This window comes from Barbus barbus (genome assembly GCF_936440315.1).
Source record: "Barbus barbus genome assembly, chromosome: 40".
In the NCBI taxonomy this organism is placed as follows: Eukaryota; Metazoa; Chordata; class Actinopteri; order Cypriniformes; family Cyprinidae; genus Barbus; species Barbus barbus.
In genome coordinates this window covers 14,793,294-14,813,114 of record NC_136718.1, presented here as the reverse complement: position 1 = coordinate 14,813,114, position 19,821 = coordinate 14,793,294, and the positions used below count along the sequence as shown (strand labels likewise).

At 36.2% G+C, this 19,821-nt stretch overlaps 1 protein-coding gene across 1 annotated transcript in view; it reads left to right on the top strand.

Annotated features, from left to right (window-relative positions):
- The window catches only part of LOC306859758 (synaptotagmin-6-like), a gene marked incomplete at both ends in the record, with an annotated part of 46,811 nt that overhangs the window by 15,151 nt on the left and 11,839 nt on the right, over window positions 1–19,821 (top strand). The window contains one exon of the mRNA XM_079401000.1: window positions 14,321–14,705. Within this exon, the coding sequence (XP_079257126.1) occupies window positions 14,321–14,705 (385 nt within the window). The remainder of the gene's footprint in view (window positions 1–14,320; window positions 14,706–19,821) is intronic.

Below are 19,821 nucleotides of genomic sequence, written 5' to 3'. Positions count from 1 at the left end.
CTCATTCTGCCTGGGCGCTGCCGAGCGTAAGCATCACAGGAGGAGAGAGAGGGAAAGTGTGAGAAGAAAGACACAAGTATTGGTGAGTACAAAAATGTTGGACCTTTTTAGAGTAGTTTGCATTTGTTTGAACAGCTTGTGAATGGGTGTGTGCACCAAGGGAGAAACAGGTTGCATGAGCATGCTGAAACAAAGAGGCTTCCTATACACGTGCTGCTTTGATTTTACAACTGTCTGAAGTATTTCCTGCTGGAAAATTTAGATTATGCTAGCTAAATCTACATTTAAATGCTTTTAAGGTGGATTTTACCTGGTCTAAGCTGGTTCTTAAGATCTTAAACAACAACAAAAAAATAACTCAAGGTGGTCAAGCTGAAGCATATTGACTGGTCAACCTGTTTATACTACATTTTACATTTACATTTATGCATTTAGCAGACGCTTTTATCCAAAGTGACTTACATTGCATTCAAGTTACAGTTTTTACATTTTATCAGCTCTTTTTTAGATACTATCTAAAGAACAGCTTAAACACTTAAAATGGATTTTCCAGCAGGTGTATCAATGTGCGCATTTACTATGTGTGTGTGCACGTGTAGTGGCGTCCATCACATCAAAGGGGGGATGCAGTTGCTTGTGCGCTCTTTATCGCTTTTATTTTATCTCTACGGTTGATCGTGAACACTTTGAAAGCAGACGATGACTGAGTGGCACTGTAGGTTCATGTTTTTTATCCCTTGCCCTTTCAGAAGCCTTTGTAAATATTTAATCAAAGGGGTTTCTGCCCACACCACGTCCTCTGTGTGCGTTTTTGTTGTTGTTTTCTGTCTTTTATGAGTTCTTTCCATCTGCCAGCAGAGTACATACTGATCTTGTAGTCTGGCAGGTGAATTGTGCTCATATCTTACCTGCTGCACAGGGATCCTAGCGACGCATTGAGTTCAAGAACAGTGCATGGGGTAGATGTCAGGTTCGGTATAACTCAGCCTGATCAACTGGGTGCAAGTCTCGGTGTCTCACCCTGCTGGAAACCCCTTGTAAATATGTCAGTCCATCTGTGAAGCACAGTGCCGGCACTGGCACACCCTCATTCCACAGAGAGAGAGTCCTGCTCTGCCAGTGCAGCAGTGCAGTCAGAGTGAGCAAACTTTGGCTCTATCGCCTCCCAAATATACAGCGCTATCATAAATCAATAGTGTTGCATTATGCATGGAGAAGAAAGTGTTTTAGGTGCTGATGGTGGAACAGCGTGGATCTGCGCCTCACGGCTCTATTCTGTGTTTTGTAATGCTGTGCATGTCTGCGGTGTCACTTACCCACTTGTTTCATGGCGTCAATTTGAAGACCATCTTATTGCTGCAGTTTGTGCAGATACTTAGTGATCACAGGGCAGATCATGTGCAGATTAACACACTTCACTGACATGATGGGGGTTGATTAGCCTGACTACAGGGGTTTTTCTGTTTCTGCATCCCTTTTACTGTCTTTTTCACTTTCTATCCCTGTCTTCACTTTCAGTTTTTCCCCTAAGGCTTATTCAAAATATGTCTGAAAGATTTTTCAGACAGAACATATGCGGCCCCATATTCTTACATAGAAGAAAGGATGCTAGTTAGCATGTCCGCATTAGCCCCTAATGCGGACATGTATTATTTCAGTATAGTATAGTAGATGTTTTGTCAGAGCCTGTATATTTTGTAGTGCTTTTAAAAGGATAGTTCACCCAAAAAAATTAATTTTGTAAATATTTACAAACCTTCGTTTCTTCTGAACTTGTATTTTTTATCATTTCATATCAAAAATGATTACAAATAGTGCTGGGTGATATACCGGTTCAAACAGTAAACCGGTTTGAATTACGTACATGGTATGAACTTTTAAAAAACCAGACAGTGTTGTGAATTGAGAGGAGACCCTTGTTAACTGCATACATGTCTGACTAGCGGTTTGAGAATTTTTAGAACTATTAATAACACGCAACTAATTTTTTAACTTGGCAAAAAAAACAACTGTAAACAGCCATTAACAGAAGCCGAATGCAAAAAGGAGAAAATACTGTAGCAAGCAGAGCAAGATCACTGTTCTCGATGCACAAAATGTTGGAGGAAAATCCTAAATACTGAATTGGGGTGGGAGTTTATATAAATGTATCTCTGAGGGGAACTGACTGTCTTCAGGAAAGTTTAGATGACGAGGAGCGAGACGCTCCTCAAGGAAACGCTGGATCGTTGCTGATCCATAAGTGCCACCTGTTGTCCGAGAGTGAATTTGCATTCTAATTCAGCCCATCTGTTGTTTTTGTTTGGTGCAGATATATTTTATGTAGCATAATTTCGCGAAGCTAAAGTCACACCATTCTATTTTTGCTTTAATTTTGAAATGATACTAATCTAATTTACGTCAAAAACTGCTCATGCTGTATGTAGCATGTTTGTTTGGGTTGTGATTAAAATGCAGTGGTTCTGCAACTGTTTAATGCATTCTGATTCATATAAAAAAAAGTGATACAGATTTTTGGTCAAACCGCCCAGCGCTAATAATACGTTTAATGCATTTAATTTAAAAATACATTTTCCATGACAAGCGTGCTTAGAAAGTTTAGAAACATTGCAATTATTGTACACATCAGTGAAATCACTGAAGATGATTTGTGTGTGTGTGGGTGTGTGTGAAATGAAAGTCAGTGGGGTCCAGTGTTGCTTTTGTCATTGTATGGACAACAAAACAGTTTAATCATTCTTCATCTTTGATGTTCTGCTGAAGAAAGGAAGTAGTTTGGAATGATGTGAGGATAAACTACCCCCATAAAGAGTGAAATGGACTGTATTTTTCCCTGTCTGCTGTCTTTCACGTTACAGCTCAGGGTAGTTACCAGAAAAGGGTTCGTGATTGTTGTTGTACCATTAGTGGTGTAATGACATCATTTTTCCTGCAGCTCTAGAGAGTGATTAGTAACATGACATTTATGGCACAAAAACAATTGTGTCCAGAAATAAATGTACAAACCATTCAGAGGTATTGGAATGCTAATGTATATCCTACTCCAGGTGTTATAGATGAGATTAGCATATTGCAATGATCTGTATTTTTTCATGTAGATGCTATGTTAATATTTTATTTATTGTTTGTATGCCGAAAAAACTCACTTACCATGTCACAAATTCTTTATTGTACTTGATGTACATAGTTTTGTTAGCTGTTGCTGAGTGTCATTGTATCTGACTTGTTGTAAACAGACTTTAACAACATTACACATGAGCTGACGGTGTCAAGAGAGAGGTTACCCAAGGGTTCTGGCCCTGCAGAACGCTTTAAGGCTTCACAAATGTCACTGGCAGACAAAACTGTAAAGAATTCCCATGTAACAGCTGGATGTGTGAACCAAGTGAGACACTATGGATTTTGTAACTTGTAAAGTCTGCACTGGCAGGTGGCAATTGTGAGTGGCGAGGTGTGAGATGTGCTCAGTGTGTGTGTGTGTGTGTGTGTGTGTGTGTGTGTGTGTAACCCCTAGAGAACCAGTAAAGGAGCAGTCTGTCTTATGACTGTAAAACACAGTAGCACTTTTCCCCAGGGGTGTTACTCTGGATCAGACCAAGTCTACACTTTTGAGTGGAGAATTATTGAAAATAACATCATTCAGGCTAGTAAAGCGTAAAAAGAGATGCAGATATTGTGCTTCTGTGAGATTAGGAAGGTAGCTGTTGGCTGTTTAACTTGAATGGATCTAATTTTTATGATAGTCACACACACACACACACACACACACACAGAGGCAGAAAGCTCTGCTACAGTAGTTTGTAGTGTGTTCTTTCAATAATTTACCCATGCAGTATTAATTCCTCACGTTATTTTAATGGGGAACTCTCCCTCAAGCAACACGAAGGACACTTGTCAAACCTAAACACTTCAGCTTGAGCAGGTTCTGTAAAACTATCTCCCATGTGGAGAACATCCTGTGGGCAGTAAACATGTTTCTTCACAGTTGCTCAGGATCAGCAAATCAATCTTTAATGTGTCGAGGAGGTAAATGAAGAATGTTGCACAGAACGTGGTGAGAACAGTGCTTGTTTTTAAAGGGATAGTTCACCCAAAAAATTGTTGCAAAACCATAACATGCTTAAGAAGTTTTTTTTTTTCATTTAGATATTTAAAAAAATATATCAATTAGGGTGACATTTTTCAAATAAAGCAGGTAAGTTTAAATACAACAAAAACATTAATTTAATAACCAGACCAAACTGTCGTTATATTGAAACGATCTACAGTGTGAAGGATTTTTGTGTTTCACAGAAACAAGAACAGCATCCATTTGAGCAAATAATGGCAGAAATAAGGCGGAACTACATATGCCTTTAAACCTGCACCCAGGTTTGATGCATTAGCTGAAATATGATCCCCCCCCCCTCCCTGTTCTCTTCTACATTGAATATGTGCAAAATAGGCTCCCCAAGCACTTCTCATCAGTCCTAATGTGGTGTGATGTTTTGCCCAATAGCCCCATGACTCCCGCTGTCATGCCACTGTCAAGTCACGGATCAGTGAAGTGATGCATTGCTCTCTCTAGTGCTGACATGATATTTATTTCATGTCACATGTCAAAGGCCAGAAGCAACCAAGGCCCCGAACCACCAAGGCAACTGATTAGTCAACAATTTATAAAAAAAACATTATTGTTATTTACAAAGGATTATATCTGCAACAACTTGCCTGCCTGACCTTCACATAAGACCTCATCCAGTGCAGGCCTGAGGTTGGTTGGTTGTGAGTAATGAACATAGACAGTTTTGACAAGAAAGGATGTAAAAAGCTCTGATATTACCTTCTACTGACACTCTAGTTTCTTCAACTTTTATATCCATATAAAATATGTGTGTATGTGCGTATAATTTAAAATCCTAAAAGCTTAAAATTATTTTATTTTATTTTATATAATCATATTTTATATTATATTATTTTTTTCATTGATTATTTATGTTGGTTAAAAGCAACAAATTTAACTTCCAAGCAGCACTAATCATCATGCATTTCATACTCAATATTTTTCCTACTATTATTTTCTCCTTCCAACAAGCTAAATGTTTCTCTTTTGTGATTTTTTTTGCTTACATAAAATATCTATTTCTGGCAAGAGGCCCGTCTAACACATGATATTAATGGCTAAACACAATAGCTTGGCATTTCAGTTTGGTTCACACACTTTTTCTCTGGGATTCAATCAAATGCTGAACGAAAGCATCTACCCATGTTCCATATTTTTATAAAAAAGCAACTTTCACAAGATCAGGCTGACAGAATCATGACTCATTTTAGAAATAACATGTCAAGAGAAAATCAGACATAATAGTTTTTTTTTTCCCCCATGGACAGACAGGGCTTACCATTTTAATGCCAGCTGTAGTAAAAAAGAAGTGAAACATTAAATGAGCCTAATCTAATTTTACAGCTAAGAAATGAAACCCTGCTGAATTTATTGTGATACGTGTTCAGATGAAAGCAGCCGTAAACTGGCAGGAGATGTGTGGGCCAAATCCTACAAAACTTTATTACGTTTTACATGTCACATAAATCTCCCGGCGCTCTATATGACGCTCCTGGTGTCCATCCGATGGCATCTGCCCTCATGATTTCTGGGATGTGTTTTTGCTCTCCATAAAAGATCTATAAATTAGGTATATATCACTCCTGATAGAACCAATTACAGTTCAGGATATGTGTAATAGGAAGATATGTGTGATGGGTTCAGTTATTAAGGAGACTGTAAATGCTGCACCACCAAAATGTAACTCTTGTGCCATATTGAAACTCCAAACTTGTAGTTTTTCTGTCTTCCATAGAACAGAAAAGGATTTTTTTTTTAATACAGATTTTGTTTTCTGTCAAAAATGGCAAAAACACTGTGAAAATTCATAATCAGCTTAATAGCATATAATATAGTAGTGTATAATTATATTACAATTTTAAATTAAATGTAATATAATAAATATATTGTGCTTGAATTTACTTCCATGTTTTGCATCTAGTATCCAAATTCTGCAGAGGAATCCTTCGCTCTGAGGATAAGACTTCACATGATCGACACCGTTGGTGGTTGCTGGATTAAAGTCATTACAGCAGCAGTTTTCTTATGAGTCTGTCCTGGATATGGCTGGTATATCAATGCAGAACATTAAAAATGTTCATTGATGTTTTATTCCTTCTTCCCCCGCTCGTCTGTTATTCCAATTAGTGTGTTTTCTGTTGATTTAAAAGCACAAGTGGGTGTATTATAATAGAAGCTCTAAAAATAAAGATGATTATTATTTTACATATCAGCAGGGTTTAAATTAGTCATCAGAATACATTTTCTCTTCCGAAATGGTTGTTTTAAATGTAGATGTATGCAAAGACCTGAATAAATACTGTAGCCTCACCCCATTAGCTACTGGAGTAAAAAGGCTGAGCCTGTCATAATATTTTTTCCAAACTGAAGTAATGATGTGCAAGTGTTGGTGTTATAGTGCACTCAGAGTGATATAGTATAGCATATGCCTGTAATGCTGGCCTGTAATAAGATGTCTTGTAAAGTACACTGTTCAAAAGTTTGGTGTCAGTAAGATTTAAAAAAAAAAAAAAAAAAAAGCCTCTTGACTATTTTCTATTTTAATATGTTTTAAAAGGTATTTATTGCTGTGAAGGCAAAGCTGAATTTTCAGCAGCCATTACTCCAGTCTTCAGTGTCAGTCGAGCTGCTTAATATTTTTGTTGAAACTGATAAAAAAAAAATTCTTGATAAATAGAAAGTTCAAAAGAAGATCATTTATTTTTTGTTTTAGCATAATCTCAATGTAAATAAGTAAACGAATAAATAATCCTACAACGGTTAATTTGACCATATATAATTAGACATATTTTGCTAGATTGTAGGATATTAAAGGATTTCTAATCACACGCCATATTAACTACTCAATGCAATAGCTAAACATGGGAGCGTCTTTTATTAAGATACAGAATAACCACTGGTTTATCATTTGTCGTCATATAAACACCTGGCTGCTGTTGAAATGATCTGCACTGGCATGTTATTGCTAATAGGGCAATGCGGATGTGAGGAAGCACAGCAGCTGTATGTGATTTGTAGCACCTTTCACACAGAGGTCTGTGCTGTAGATTCAGATCGATAAACACTTCAGACAATCAAGCTGTGTCAAATAAAGGATGTGAGTTCAGGAATTTAATAGTGCGTGTGTGTATGCAGTCTGTTGCTAAGCCATGGGAACCGTCCTGTGAGACATTCAGGTAGGAGGTGAGCAGATTACTTAGCGTTGTCATGGGACTGGCTATGGCAGCGCTTAACAGTATGCTTCACTTCATACATCTTTCCACTGTATTACCCACGAATATTCCTTTAATTTTTTTTCTCAATTTTTTCCCACTTCCAAATATTGTCCCTTAAAAGTTTTCAGTGAATAAGTGAAAACATCCTTTCTCATAATCTACATTTTTATGGCTAGATTGACAAGATCTGCTAATAATAGGGATTCAGTGCAAAGAAAACAATCGTGTGTCTCCCTTGCAGTCTGGAGGTTTACCAGAGACAACATACAAAGTCAAATAGTCCGAAAGTCCCTTTCAAGGAAGTCTGTTCACTCTGCAACCATATTTGCAATGCCTCCGGGCTGCTTTTTTGGTTTAGATTTTGGTCTTCATCCAAGACCAAATCCTATCTACTTGGATGAGGATTAATGAAATCGTGAAACTGCTTGTCACACTCATATTTAAATAACATATTTAATTGGTGACTAGCTCTTTATTTAAAAGGTGAACTTATTCTGCTATATTGTGTGATGTGCTTTTCCCATTTATAAGTAATGTGAGTGCACATTCTTTGTATATATTCAAAGTTTTGTCATGAAACTCTAAATGGTGCAGTCCGATAGGTCTAACACAATCTGACATAATGATATAATCAACGGTGTAGCTGATTGGTTCTTTTTGTATCAGCAGCCAATGAGCTTGCTGCTCAACATTCAAATATTCGGCTAGTGCTTGCTGTAGCAGTTGCAGTGTGCTTCAGAAACCCTCCACCTTCCCCAGCTCCACCTGTATAGATCTGCTACGGGATGATTTATGTATGCTACATATGGGGGTTATTCATAAATATGCTATGTGCAGCAGCAGTATTTCTTACATGCTCACAGCAGCAGCATTTCAATGACACTGGTTACTGACAACTTCTATGTGATATTGTGTTCACAGCACAAGGTGTCAATATAAATAAAAGGTGATTAAATATGACTGTTATTTTGCACTGTACACCAACACTTATTGACTACCTTAAACAAACAAACAAAAAAAGATGCATATAGAAGCTATATACCTATATTTTTCCCTTATTTTTTTCCTTTCTCCTTTTTTCCATAATTTAAAGTGCTTGAAGGAAAAAAAATCTCCTTGATGTTTCAACAGATGTTTTATTCAGGGCTAAATTCCTAAATCACCGCCTGTCTGTCTGGTATATTTGAATATGATTTTGTGAATATAGCATTTTCTTTGTCTCTTGATTATCATTATCCTTAAGAAACTGTGTCTGTGGAGTTCTGAGCTTTCGAATGTTTTGATGATAGGCTTGCGGTTCTCTTCTTAGACCCTTGGGTTTAGCTTAAAGTCTCATATGAGCAGGATATTCCTCAGATCACTTTCACTTGGGAAAAAATCTCTTCTCCAAGTCTTCTTGGAGTCTGTCAAGCTCTGGGACTGTGTCACTGCTAAGAACATGGTCCAGATGCATCAGACGGTGTTACAATGAATTTATGAATATGTGCCTGAAGCTCTACGAGAGGCTGTTTACCTCCCAAAGTCTTAGCGTATGAATTCTGCATTGCTCCCAGCAGTCCTTCTGTTTGAGAACCCCGGCTTTGTTTGCTGTGGCGCTCCGCCATTTGGAGATCCAGGGAATTGGGGGATTTGAGATTGCAGTGGAGCTATGAAATAGAGCAATCTAAAAATGGCCCGGATGTGGCATGGAGATTTACTTGCTGAGCCGATATTTTGCTCTGTGAAAAAGGAAGGAGAAAAGCTCCCCCTAAAAAGCCTGGGATGTCATGCATCATCATGTGCTGTGATTTATACAAGCAACCAACTGAAGAATGTTTTTTACACTTGTCCTATCCACTTAATTCCTAGGAAACACTTTTCCTGTATTCTCTCCCTTCACAACATTTTAAATGCTTGATCAGATTTCCATTTGTTTTATATATTATTAAAATATTTAAATAGAGAATATATGATAGATATTTATAAATTGGTGGTTCATAATTGGCTCTGTTACATTTTCTGTATTAATTAAAAAAAAAGATACACTACCATTCAATAGTTTCAGTAGGTCTCTTACCCTCAATAAGGATACATTTAAAAAATAGTAAAAACAGTAATTTTATAGAATATTAGAATATTATTTGATTTATTTGCTACAATTATCCCAGTCTTTAGTGTCACATGATCCTTCAGAAATCATTCTAATATGCTGATTTGTAACGTTGTTATCAATGTTGAAAACATATTTTTAGGAAATATTGAGACATGTTTTTCAGGATTCTTTGATTAATAGAAAGTTCAAGTTCAAATTAAAAATGTCTTATTATTATTATATACATTGTTATTTTTATATAGCCTACGTTATAAATGCATCCTTGCTGATTAATGTGCTAATTAAAAGTGGTAAAAAAAGTACTCTTTTTGAACTAGTGTATATGTATATGGTACTGTTACTAAAAATCACAGAGCGCTCTTTACTGAGCTGTCACATTGATTTATTCAAGCTGATGTAATTGATCTTGAAAAACGTAGCAAGGCTTCAGTGGACTCGGAGGCTTTAGACCTTCTGTGGTTATATTTGCATACATCCTCTGGCAATAGACCCTATAGGAGACAGATTTACACTTTGCAGTGCATTCTTCCACCAATTCCAGCATCGATATTAAATGTAAATGTGTTCACATGGGAATGCAGATCTAGTTCAAAGGCATGATATGACAACCTCTCTGAGCTCTCGCTAATGGTAGCCACTGATTGTGATGCCAGTTCCTATCAGTGTGCTCCCATTGTCCTGAAAAAATCAGCTGTCAGAGATGCGTGGGAGGAAGAGAGACTGTGTAATTGAGGGCCGCTGAGTTGGGTTAACACAGTATCCCCCTGTCTTCCTGATTGCCCTTTGTGTGTGGGTAAATTAGGAAGTGTTAGTACAGTTTTCCATTCTGTTGTTGCAATTTTCCCCTGTAATTAACAAAAGGACCATGATTTAATTGGCTGTATTTCAAGGTTCAGATGACCCCTTAATGTTGTTGTTTGTCGCCTGGCGTTTTATGTCCTCACGCGTTAATTCTTTATTTCATGCTGTCCTTTGAGCGCACAACAAAGCTTTTTGTTTTTGCTCGGGATTCGATGATGAGAGCTGACAGGGCACGCATCGCATCTTATAGCTGGGTTTCTATGGAAACCAGGTTACATTGGAAGACATTTGAAGAGAAAACCCTCGGGCCCCAGTTTGTGCTCTGATTCAGTTTCAAAACTAATCTTAATTGAATTTGTGGGCCTCCTGATATTACTCATGTGCTCCAGACATGGCTCAACCCCGGTGAACCCTGTGCCTGAAGAGGAGGGGGGAAATTAACAGCCTCCTCCTTTCATGTGCTATCTCATAGGACAGCATGTTCTCCTCTCTGCTCCTGCAGCACTGGGCTGGAAAATTTTGCTGAGCGCCAAGAAAGGCTTATGAGATGGGATACAGGTTCCACAAACATAAATGCTGAATTTATTATGCATCAGAGGTCGAGGTTGTTTTTTCAGGATGATAGCTATATGGAGAATGAATAAAAGCATGGCTGCGTATTTAATTGGAAGGTGTGGCTCCAATCCAGTCCACTGACCTGTGCTTTCTTGTGTAAAAACTTTCTTGTTTTAGCAATAGCCAAAAATACATTGTATGGGTCAAAATGATTGATTTTTCTTTTATGCCAAAAATTAAGTAAAGATCATGTTCCATGAAGCAATTTTGTAAATTTCCTACTGTAAATATATCAAAACTTCATTTTTGATTAGTAATATGCATTGCTAAGAACTTCATTTGGACAACTTTAAAGCCGACTTTCTCAATATTTTGATTTTTTGCACCCTCAGATTACAGATATTCAAATAGTTGTATCTCAGCCAAATATTGTCCAATCCTAACAATGGAAAACTTGTTTATTCAGCTTTCAGATGATGTATAAATCTCAATTTCAAAAACATTATCCTTATGACTGGTTTTGTGGTCCAGGGTCATATATATATATATATATATATATATATATATATATATATATACACATACATACAGATAATTTGACCTCTTTCTGAGTTCAGGTTGTAAAATGTTATGTGGCATACATATTTAAAGTGTACGTGTGTTTAAATAACTTTCATTTTAAATAGGTTGTAAAATTCCTTATGGTGTGACTCCCCAAAACAATATGTTTATATTGTATTGTAAAAACATAATGTTTATATTGTATTGTAAAAATATATTATATTATATTATATTATATTATATTATATTATATTATATTATTTATAAGTGTGTGTGTATTGGGGGGAGGGACTTTTTTACAGAAAAATATATTTAATAGCTTTTTTTGAAAATGTAATTACATTATATTTCATATTGTGAACATACAAAAAACAATTAGATGCCATTGACCTTAGTTTTGGCTTTTGATGTTAGTCCATGAAACAAGTGAGGTTTTTTTTCCAAATGATCGCTCTAACCACCTCAAACTTATGACCTGGTCAGCCCTGGGAACAATATGCTTTGACTGACTGATTACATTTATGAACCATTATATGCATGGCTCATAATCAGCTGAGTATTATAACCAGCATTGTGTGGAATATCATGCAGGTTGGCAACCAGGTCCATGGGGAGTAACAGTGTCACACTGTTTGAATTCATTATCCATATCTTAATGGATGGAAGAAAACACCAGTGCTCACATTGCTTTACTGCCGCTTGTCTTCTGTACTGCTGACTTCATGCTGATTAACAGCCAATTTATCCTTAATGTCCAGCATACCATAAATTGCATACCATAAATGATCACACTGGGTAATTGCTTGTTATTTAATTTATTTTGAATGTGAAAATTATTAAATTGACATTCTTATACATTTTATCACTAATTTTGTACATGATTAAAATTATTATTTAACCACACCACGAAACTGCCACATCAGCTTGACATTATCACCGCTGTCCAGCTGCACAGGCTAGCCAAACTTATTAGAAATCAAAAGGCAACAGAGGCAAACATCCAGACATTTCAGTGTCTGGATCATTTCAAATGACAAAACAGAAGCTATATGGCAGCGTTTGAATGTGGAAATCCTCTGAACACATAAATCCCTGGACCTAGGAATTTCATATCCACTCGGGATAAACCCAGAGCCCTTCAAATGGACACTTTAGAGAAAGCAGTTTACAGATTTTACAGAAAACCCTTGACAGCTTATTCACATGAAACGGGGAACTTCAGCAAAAATATGGCTTGTAAGATCAAAACTATTAGAAACTTTAGAGAAGCTACATCAGCACTTACAGTATGATGCACTGCAAAATAAATAAATGCATAATTTTTTTTTTTAAATCATTAAACAGTAGCTATATTTGTCTTGTTTTCTAGCAAATATCTAAACATCCGTAAAGCAGGCTGCATGAAGAAAGGGCGCCTCTATGGTTTGTGGGCCCCCCGAATGGCATATTTACTCTGGCCCCCCTCGGTAGAAATCGTCTTCTGCGTTCCCCGCAGTTTAAAAAAATTGCGGTACAGGAGTCTCCCTTGTTTGAAATCGCATTCCCCCATCTGGGGCCCCCTCTAACGCCGGGTCCTTGGAACCATCCTAACCCCCATACAGCGCCCCTAATACCTGGGCAAAAAAATGGAAAAATATATTTAAATAAAATTACCACTAGGGTTAGCCACTGTAATAAAATATTTTGTGGAATATATTCCACAAAAATATTAAGCAGCAAGAACAGATGAGAATCAACAAGGATAGTAGGGAATGTTTCTTGATTTCTTAATCTCCAAATCAACATTACAATGATTTCTAAAGGATTATGTGACATTGAAGACTGGAGTAATGGCTGCTGAAAATTCCGCTTTGTCATCACATGAATAAATTACAATATAAAATGTATTAAAATAGAAAACATTCATTTTAAATTTAATAATAACTTAATATTATTTCACAATATTACTGTTTTTAATATGTTAATTGTAATAATATTTCTCTATATTACTGTTTTTAATGTATATTTGATCAAATAAATGCAGCCTTGGTGCAAATATATATGCCTTCTAAATATTTTTTTCTGTGTATACTATAAAATATATTTTTTATATTTGAATAGCTCCCAAAGTTTTGATTAACTTCTCCAATTCTGCATTCTGACCTTGAGTCTTCTTTACTTTGTATTGTGTGCTTATAGTAGTCACGTAATGACAAGCGACTTGGCAAGAAATAATGAACTGAAGGAAGAACAAAAGTTCTAAAAGTCCCTAAATTAGATGTAGCCCCAAGCCCTTTGAACTGTCAGTAGAGATTTATATTTCATTTGAGCAAGGACACATTGTACACTCCTCAGGAAACCCAGGGAGATCCTAGCATGCATTATTTCAAATAAATCAAACCGGTCGAAGCAGTGGGCGGAGAGTGTTGGGATAAAAAAAAAAAACGCAATCAGCATTTCTTACTGTGCAAACACACCTCAGACGGAAAATATTATTGCTATAAAGCCTATAGAACCTATATTCCTATAGAGCTCCCACACAAAATGACAGATCTTGCTTTTCTTTTAAATTAATGTTTACATGGTGCTTGTCAGCAGTTTTGGAGCTTCTCCAGTTCGTTTGTTCTATTGCAAGCAAATTCTCTGTAATCGTGAAGAAATGAGTTTGAGCTTGCTTTCCGCCTACATGCATAAGAGCCATTGATGGGTGGAAAGCTTCGTGGTGAGAGTGCTTGATATTGCTGCGGCATCTTCCGCTAGCATTGTTCCCTTGGAAATAGATTATAGGCCTGTATCTGTGATAACTTTAATTACATTTCATCATTTCTGCACTGTATGATTGTGAGTGTGTGCTTGGTGTCATTCAGTATTTGATTTGTAGATGATTACAGTAAACAACTCCATAGATAAGTCATTGCTCATTTGACCCTTCTAATGCACTTTTCTTGTCTGTCTCACTGTTTTGACCATCTGTTTGTCCATATTGCGCGGCCCATTGCTTCCGCCCGGCTGTAGACTTCGCTGTTGGCCTCTCCATCGGTGTGATAACAGCGTGTGGCTTGGCGCTGCTGTTGCTCGCTGCATTCGTCTCCTGGAAGCTGTGCTGGGTCCCTTGGAGGAACAAAGCCCTCTCGTCGAGTTCTGCAGCCCTTGCACCTGACGACTGCCCCTCGTTTCATTTACTGTCTCTTCTGCCCAGTCCTCAGCCGTCTGGGGTCATTATGGCGACTGAGAAGGAAAAGTATCCTATGGCATCGATGGGCTTCCTGGAGGCAGCTGTTAAAATAAGTCACACTTCTCCCGACATCCCTGCTGAGGTGCAGCTCTCCATGAGGGAGCACTTCTTGCGCCGTACGCAGCGCATGCAAAGACAGACCACAGAGCCAGCGTCATCCACCAGGTAACAGTGCCAAATTACACACATACACTACTGTTCAAAAGTTTGGAGTCAGTAAGAATTTTTTATGTTCTTGAATATTCAAAAATAGTAATATTGTGAAATGTTACTAAAATTTTATATACAGTATATTACATTTTAATATATTTTAAAATGGAATTTATTTCTGTGATGGCAAAGCTGAATTATCAGCATTACTTAAGCCTTCAGTGTCACATGATCCTTCAGAAATCATTCTGATTCTGTTTTTTATGACATAATGTTTACCCATCAGAGGCTCTGCTCTTTATTTTGATATATTCTATGTTTAGATATTCTATCTGAGTTTTGTGAAGATGATCAAAAAAAATTTGCTAGCATTGTCTGGGAACTTTAAACACACACACACACACACACACACACATAGGCGAGGAAAGTGTTAAAAAAGTAAAAAATAAAATAAAATTATATATATATATATATATATATATATATATTTTTTTTTTTCATATCATTATTAAAATTATCATATATAAGCAGGAAGATAACAAATATGAGACTAAATGAAATTCTGCTGTAAAGCAGCTCTATAAAGACATTGGTGTCATTGTTTAGTTCTAAATCAGTTCAGAGTTGATTCAGTTTAGTTCGATAACTGTGTAAAGTTAATCAATTATGAAACAAGTACAATTCAGCTATAAGCAGCTCTACAGGAGGCAATAGTGTCATTACGCACCTCAAGTCAGTTTAATGCTGATATAATTCAGTTCAGTAACAGTGTCAATGTTTCAAAATTCATTTATGAAACAAATTTGATTCAGCTATAAAGAAGCTCTATATAAGAAAATAGCGTCATTATCTGATTCAATTGAGTTTAAGTTTTGTTCTCATTCAATAGAATCAGTACAGTCAAATAATCTGAGTAATAATGAATTCTAAGTGTTATTACTGAATATTAAGTATTAGGATATTCTGTCCTATCTGAAATCAGATAAAAATATTTTATATTTTATAAAGGAAGCTTCTTGCCCAAGGTATTTTGCCCCTTTCATGACTTTCAGTGTTGCGCAATAACACAATTACTGAATGTTTTTTCATTTATTTCATTCATCTCTAAATATGTTACAATTTAATTAAACTGCATGCCATCCTTCCCTTTTTCCACATCTTTTATACATTTTCAGCCTGTGCCTGCAGTCATTTACACACCCAGTGCTGCATACACACTTACACATTTCATTAAAATATGCAGCATTGTATAAACCTGAAGGAAATGGATACTATGAATCACACTCTCAGACCATTCACAGCAGGACTCAAAAGACATCATCAATCACATATACTCTATAACAGAATCTCCCAAAGACATTACAGAGCAGATGAACACTGACAAGAGAAGTGTACAAATATTTATATATTGTTTTACTTTTTTTTTTTTATATATATATATATACATACAAGATTAACAATGCACATAAAACAATATAGTATTAACCAAAAATGCTACTCAGCATATATAGCTAATAGTCCTATACATACATGCATCACAGTGCATTGAATAATAAAAACAAAACAAAACATATATATTTATATACATACATATGTATATGAACCAACTCCCCAATTAAGGAGAGAAAGGGAGAAAGATCGAGAAAAAAAAATTATAAATAAAAAATAAAAAACACATACACCCAAAAAGATGAGGTTACCATTTCTATTACATTCACGGTTTACTTAACTGAGGATGTCTTTATTTTCTTTATATATCAACCACTTTTCCCAGTCTATTCTGAAAGCGCTTTTTTTCATCTTTAGCGTATACGTAAGTTCTTCCATCACCGGGATTTATTCAATGATCTCAAACCAAACAATTCAAAGTTCTGTCTTTAGGCCAATTCCTAGTTATAGTCTTTTTACATGCCACAAGAAGAATCTTACATAAATATTGGTCGCTTTTAGGTACTATGCCTTTAATATTTCCCATAAGCAAAAATAAAGAGGTTCTGGGTATTCTATATCCAAGCACTTCAGACATAACTACCTGCACATCATCCCAAAAAGATTGGATTTTCTCACAACTCCAAAAGATATGTGCGTGATCTGCTTCTAACTGTCCATACTGTCTCCAGCAAATCTGTTGATCTTAGGTGTTATAAAGAAGCGAATAAGGCACTCCCAGGAAAACTCCCTCCATATTAGTGAGCTAGTGGTACTTTGGTGCATTATCCACATATCGTGTCAATCCGTTTCTGGTATTTCAGTCTTTAATCCTTTATCCCATTTCAATTTTATATACATTGGGGAGGAAGGGCTACAACACATTAACACCTCATATATGGAGGAAATTATTCTGGGTAGTGTATGATTATAAGCATCCATTATCATTTTAGTAAGAGAATGGATATCATTTGCTCTAATTTTCCTTTTTTTATTGAAGTAATTCCTTAATTGGAAATATCTAAATAAGTCCTGATTTCTAAGTCCAAAATCATCCTTTAAGTCTTGGAAACTTTTAATTTCACCCTTTGTAATTACACTGCACAATGTTGTTATTCCCCTCTCCTTCCATTGTTGAAATATTGGATCTTCCCTTCCTGACTTAAATTCCTCATCCAAGTATTCCAATCTCTTTCTCCAATTTGAACTGTTTGACAATAGAATGCCAGATCTTTATTAAAAATGTCACAATTGGGCCCAGTTTGTCTTCACTATGTCCATGAATTTCACTCTCCCCTATAAAGGACTGAACTTGAAGACCCTGTATATTTGTTTCAATGTCTTTCCATTTGGCTATGTAACTAAGGGAAGGGAAGGAAGGTAAGTGGTGTGTGGCCAAGTATGGTGACCCATACTCTGAATTTGTGCTCTGCATTTAACCCATCCAAGTGTACACACAGTAGGGAACATACACCCGGAGCAGTGGGCAGCCAATTCTGCGGCGCCCGGGGAGCACTTGGGGGTTTGGTGCCTTGCTCAAGGGTCTCACTTCAGTCGTGGTATTGAGGGTGGAGAGAGTGTTGGTTATTCACTCCCCTCACCTATAATCCCTGCCGGACCTGAGGCTCGAACCCACGACCTTCGGGTTACAAGTCCAACTCTCTATCCATTAGGTCATGACTGCCCTAAGAAGTACACCAGTAAAAAATGGGACGTATTTGTGCTGCATAGAAATAATTTTTAAGATCTGGGAGAGCCATACTACCTTTTTCTTTAGGTAGTTGGAGTGTTGAATAGCGTTGAATATTAATTTATCCCATTCACAAAATTGCTTTGGTGGGATTTCCACTGGGAGTGATTGAAACAGATACAGCAAACGCGGTAAAATATTCATTTTTACTCCTCTTATCCTATCACTGAAGCTCATGGGGTGGACCACCTCTCAATATCGCTCTTTATATTATTAGTAATTAGAACATAATTGGCCCTATACAATTTTGTTATGTCTTTAGTTAAATTTACACCTAGGTATTTTAGTCTTTTCACGTCCCATTTAATATCATAATTTAGTTTCAGTTCTGTGTTTGGTTTACAATTAAACATAAGAATTTTGGTTTTTGTTACATTTAATTTATATCCGGCATATTCATTAAATTTCTCTAACACTTGCATAAGGTTTGTGAAGTGTTTCTTGAGTTCAGCTAAATAAATCATAACATCATCTGCAAACAGACTAATTTTATGTTCTATACCATTGATTTCCAACCCTGGTATCAACAAATGCTGTCTGATTGATTGAGCCAGTGGTTCTGTATAGATGACTGTATAGATGACAAAGAGAGAAGGCCTAAGACAGCAACCCTGCCTAGTTCCTCTTTCCAGGCGAAATCTTTCTGATAGAGACCATTTACTCTCACTCTAGCAGTTGGGTTTTGATATATTGACTTTATACACTGGATAGATTTATTGTTAAAACCCAACTTTTCTAGTGATAAGTAAAGAAACTCCCAGTTGACCCTGTCGAAGGCCTTCTCAGCATCAAGACTGATTAGGGCAACAGGTAGTTTATTTCAATGAGCCCTATCTATTATATGGAGAAGAACAAATCTGATAAGAACAATTGTATTCTGAATGCTAAAATAGAACTATAAATTGTATAATCTGTATTAAGGAGTGATATAGGTCTTATAACTTTTTTCCCTTCAGGATTATGGAAATTATAGCCTCTTTCCATGACGGAGGAATTTTTCCTTCTTTTATGACCCAGTTGAAGGTGTCCAATAGCAATGGCATCAGTTCTTTATTAAAAATGCTGTAAAAATATTTATATTTGAAAAGAATATTGCTGGTGATGCATAAATATTTAGAGAAGAGTGGAGTCTTTCATCTGAGACTGCTTTGTTATTTTATGGCTTCCATAATGTATTTTAGGGTAACTTCAGGGCAAGTTTTTAATGTTTAGCTGATCCATAATCCCTGGAACCAAGACAAGGTCTGCTCATGCATACTTGATTCATTTGGGGTAGTTCCAGAACACACTTAATTACAGCACTGTACTTGTCCACTTTAAATTAAATTTTTGTCATGTACGATTTGCCCATTAAGGAGTAATATTTAATTGAGCTTCAGTATTTGGCTGCTCTTGAAGATTTTTTCACTGCTTTCGGTTATGAGCATTGGCACAGCAGTGGTTTTATTTATATTAAATTATATGCAGTCGAATTAACTTCACCAGAATTCATTTTAACACTCCTTTTGAAAACAACTGTTACATAAAGAATGAAAGAAATCCTTTTTTTTTTGTCCTGTACATAGCATTACGGTTGGTCTTCACTAGAATTAAAGGGCCAAACTGGTTTATTTGAATGGGTAGCCACACAATATTGGCCATGTACCATGTATTTTATCGGACAGGGGTTTTCAAACCTTTTGATGGCAAAGACCATCAAATGTGAAGGACCTTCTTCTTAAAATATAAAGGTAGCTCTGTATATTTTTATGTATGAAGATATGTTGTTTGCTAAGTTCAATAATTGGCTTTTTTATAGCAATTGTACTGAATCCAGAAAAAAATTATAACAAATTTACGGTAACACTTCACAATGTGTCATTTGTTAACATTAGTTAATGTATTAACTAACACAAACAATGATCAATACATTTATTACACTATTTATTCATGGATATGTATGTGTATAATATA